The sequence below is a fragment of the Carex rostrata genome, chromosome 4 (assembly GCF_964058835.1).
Source record: "Carex rostrata chromosome 4, lpCarRost1.2, whole genome shotgun sequence".
Lineage (NCBI taxonomy): Eukaryota > Viridiplantae > Streptophyta > Magnoliopsida > Poales > Cyperaceae > Carex > Carex rostrata.
The window spans coordinates 4,237,741-4,242,229 of NC_135921.1; the positions used below are offsets into that span (position 1 = coordinate 4,237,741).

Sequence of the window (4,489 nt, forward strand, 5' to 3'; positions counted from 1 at the left end):
TTACAGGTTTATAGGATTCAACAAAACTATCTCTAGAGTTATGTGATAGTGTTTATAGAATTCAACATAATTGAAAGTCGCATCTAAAAGAAGATTTGAAAAAAAGTTTGAAAAAAAATTTGTAAAAAAAATTGAAAAAAAATTCAAATTTATTTTTACATATATCTGTTTACATAATTTGAAAATTTTCAAAAAATAAAAGTTTGAAAAAAAATTAAAATTTGAAATTTGTTTACTGATTTACAGTATTCAACGATATTGTCTACAGAGTTATGTGATTAGGTTTACAGAATTCAAAACAATTGAAAGTAGCATTTAGATGCAAATTTAAAAAAATAAAATTTTGAAAAAAAATTAAAATTTGCATTTTTTTTACCGTTTACAGGATTCAACGAAACTATTTACAGAGTTATGTGATAAGGTTTACAAAATTTAAAATAATTGAAAGTAGCATCTAGAAGGATATTTGAAAAAAAAAGTTGAAAAAAAAGTTTTGAAAAAAAATTGAAAAAAAAATTGGGAAAAAAAATTGGAAAAAAAATTGGAAAAAAAAATTTGAAAAAAAAACTCGAATTTTTTTTACATATTTCTTTTTACAAAATTTTAAAGTAGTCATGGTTAGTTTTTAATTTTGAAAAACTGTTAGCGATCTTCTAGATGTGATTCTGGTCAAAGGTATAAAAGTGGTTACAGTCAAAGCAGTTAAAGTGGTTTAAGTAGTGGTTAAAGTGGAAGTTATTGGAGACCACACAGAAATGAGAATTTTATGTTGACAGAATTCGTTGAATTAGTTTACAGGATTTAGTATTGAAGTTTACAGAATTTATTATTGGAGTTTACAGGTTTAGTTGAAAATATCCGGAGATTTTTGAGAGATTGGAGTTGGAGGATTGTTAGCTGCTTTTTTTTAAAAGGTTTTATTTCAGTAATTTTGGATACTTTTTGTGCACTCAGAATTTCACTTACTTTTGAAATTTTTTTTCATAATTTTAAATTTACGAGGACAAAAATTGGAATTAACAAGCAATAATCATGTACTATATTTAATGGAAAAAATTAGAGACCAAATAATCACACATTTGCCATGGTTCGTTGAGCCTACTCCACGAAAAAGCCACAAACTGACAAACTTCATTATTAATTAGAAGAGAGAAAATTTTAAGCGTAAAAGCAATCATTCAATAAATTCTATACCTGAATTAAAAGACAAGTAAATGTATCTGTAATTAAGCTGCATGATTTGGTCACTAGAACTCTGAATCATGATTAGTGAAATTTCCTCCCCTGTTATGACTTTGTTTGTTTGTTTTTGTTTTTTTTAAGTTTATTTCCTTTTATCACTTTTTAAATTTCTTTTTTCGGTTTTTTCAATCTTCTTATTTGTATTTACTTTATCTACAATAAGGTAAAACAGACAACTTGTGTCATGATCAATGGAAATTGGAAGCTGGACTTCCATTTTTTCTTGTAAAAAAGAATGCAGTATAAAATTTCTCATACAATACATGATAATTTAGCCACTTATTCATATATAATAAAATACTGAACAATAACAATCGTTCAAATTTGCAAGCATAAATTAAGAAATGCTTGCCAAAACAATTTGTAAAAAATGCAGCACTTCCACCTTAGAGATGCCATGTATGAACTTGTGTCTTCTTCTCCCAGACACAGTAATCATTGCCATGCGCGGCAACCACGAAATCAGAAGGAATTAGGTTGCCAACATCCATTCTCGATCCGATCTTCATAATAACCTTCTCGTCTATCTCTGCTACGTAGAGATCCCCATCGGCAACAAGGATGCTTAGCGAGCTACCCGGATGGATGCCGTTTCGTGATCGGACAGCTGCCAGTTCGGATATCGGTTCCTTAAGCCCCCAGTCAAACAAATGATCATAAAACTGCAGATAAGAAAAAAACGTTCTATTAAGTTGCAAAATGTTTGTATAAATTAATATACAAATTTGTGATAAAAGTGCACTTACAATGCAAGGGATTCCAGGGTGAGTCAAGATATAAGCATAGCCTTGCATGACTTTGTCAGACGGGAAAGGCCACATGCTCTGCGTAGACCCGGTGTCATGGTTGTCAACAAACGTTACTGACTTCTCCGGCAACCAACCGAGCATGCCGGGAGGCTTACCATTTCCATCCCGCATCCGCCATAGCTCTCCTTGCACCGCCGCCTGGAGCACCCCCTTTGTAGTAAAATCAAATGCTGTTGCGGGACCACCGACAGTCTGGGCCCAGTTCACCAGCTCTTGCCTGTCCTGGTCTTGGTTGGTTGACGGTTTGCCATCACCGTTGTACGAAAGTGAACTCCATATCTCTGCTACCACAAAGCTTGGGGTGGTGTTTTCAACATAAATCTTGGCAACATTTGCTGAGTATCCCTTGGCAAAGTCTAGACGCCATCCATCGAACCCAATCTCTGTTTTTAGCCAGTTCAACCTATGACATGCCAATTGAACATTAGTTTTTAAATGGCAACAAGTTTTGCATTTGGATCAATTTCAAATAAAATGGAATCATGTGACATGTTATTTTAATTACCAATCAGAAAGCTCGTGTTGGACACGCGTGTTGAGGTGATCAATGTCAGGAGCTCCAGCAAAGTCCCCTCCGGTATCAGCATTGCCAGTGCCGTCAGAGTACTGGGTGTCATCACGGCAAATCATATGTGGGCCCCAGTCAAGGCGGTCATCAGGCGTGCCACCTTCAAAGATGCAGTAAATGCCTCGGCTGTCTTTGTAGTCGGCACATCGATGGTTGATCACGATATCTGCAACACATTGTATATTCTTGGCATGGAAGGCGCTGATTAGCTCCTTCAGCTCTGCCTCAGAGCCGTATTTTGAGGCGTCGATGTCGTATAGCCTTCCTGGCATGTAACCTATGAAGAACAGGGTCGCTCATAATTAAAATCTCAAAAGTTATTAGTTTCCTAGATATATCAAATTTTGTTCAAGACTTATTAATTTAGCTTGTTTTACTTCAGTATTAATTGTACTACTACCATTTTTTGTGCCTTTTTCTCAATCAGTCAAGATGCAGAGTTAACTACTCACCTTGCGGAGAAACGGAGTGGCTCGGTGGAGGAAGCCAGACATGGGTAACACCGGCATTGGCTATATCATCGACTTGGCCCTTGAGAGAATTGTACCAACCTCCTTGCTTCCTCCATGACTCCCAGTTAAACCCCTGCATGGCCGTCGGCCCGCCGATTTAGCCTCTCGTCAGTCACAACCAATACACAAAAATATGAAAGAAGAAACTTACAGCATGTATGCATGACAGCCAAAATTCACAGAACATATATATGTTGTTTGCATGTATATATATAGTGTAATATTGTGCATGTTGATCTTATATATACGAAGTATTTATTATGAACTGTAATATAGTGTAATATTGTATGATGCAGTAGTGCTTTTTTGTATAATATACCTGGAAAAGGATCTCAGCTTGAACTAAACTCGAAGGTAGTACTGATAGTAAGATTACCAATACAAGAGAAGGAGAGACAAAATACTTATCCATCTCTTTTCCTTTTGATATCTCTCTCAAAAAGGAAGAAAAATATAGCAAGTAAATATACACTTGTTATAACGATTTTGGTGAGATGACATGAACATGCGAAGCCAAGTATATATAGGCAAATTCATGGTTTGGAAAATCGGCCGAGTCGGAACGGAATCGGCCGGAGACGATCCGATTTTTCCCGAGTTAACTCGGCTATGTAAGTTATATACAGAAAATTGATAAAATTGAAGCGAAATCGAAAAAAATGACCGAATTTTCACTCATTCTCTTCTTTCTAGAGCAAAAATACATTGTTTCGGTGATTCAATCGGGCCAATTTTGGATTTTTTTTCAATGACAGTAGAAACGATTTGGGGAAATCGCGTCTCAGAACAAATAAGAAGAAAGGTTAAATCCTTGAAAATATTGTATAGACTTGATGTATGAATGTTGTACTGTTTTATTTTGAAAATATAATATGGTTTACAGTAGACCATGTCCGGTCAGATTATAAAAATGGAGGAGCGGAATCAGCGGATGCCGAATGTCAAAATGTCAAAATGCTATTTTATTTGTTTGCAATGGTGCATGTAAATTGTTGACAATAGTAATTTTATTTATTTATTTATTTTATAAATTAAGTTTTTATTTTATTTTATTTTGACTTAAGCAAAATAAAATATTTCTTTGAAGATAAATTAATGAATACAAAATAAATATGAAAATTTAAAAGTTAAAATCAAACATTTTATTTGTCTTTTGTGAATTTATTAAGCTTTTTTTATTATTTTATGGAAGTCTATTTAATTTTTTAAATTAGATAAATATTAATTTTATATGTAATACAATGTAAATTTGATTGTTAACCTTCCAAATTTAATTATTAGGTGTTGGAGTGGGTTATTTGATAAATTTAGTACAAAGCGTGCTTCTATCAAAAAAATTCGAGTGTCCGATCCGATTC

General features: G+C 33.8%; 1 protein-coding gene across 1 annotated transcript; it reads right to left on the minus strand.

Moving 5' to 3' along the window:
• Positions 1–1,294: 1,294 nt before the first annotated feature.
• LOC144552769 (alpha-amylase isozyme 3C-like) lies at positions 1,295–4,082 on the minus strand. The gene is made up of 5 exons (XM_078300760.1): positions 3,451–4,082; positions 3,072–3,204; positions 2,557–2,896; positions 1,989–2,454; positions 1,295–1,904 (listed from the first exon to the last, which is right to left on the minus strand). Exons 1-5 carry the CDS (start codon positions 3,541–3,543, stop codon positions 1,629–1,631), a joined length of 1,308 nt encoding a protein of 435 aa, XP_078156886.1. The 5' UTR covers positions 3,544–4,082; the 3' UTR covers positions 1,295–1,628.
• Between the last annotated feature and the right edge of the window lie 407 nt (positions 4,083–4,489).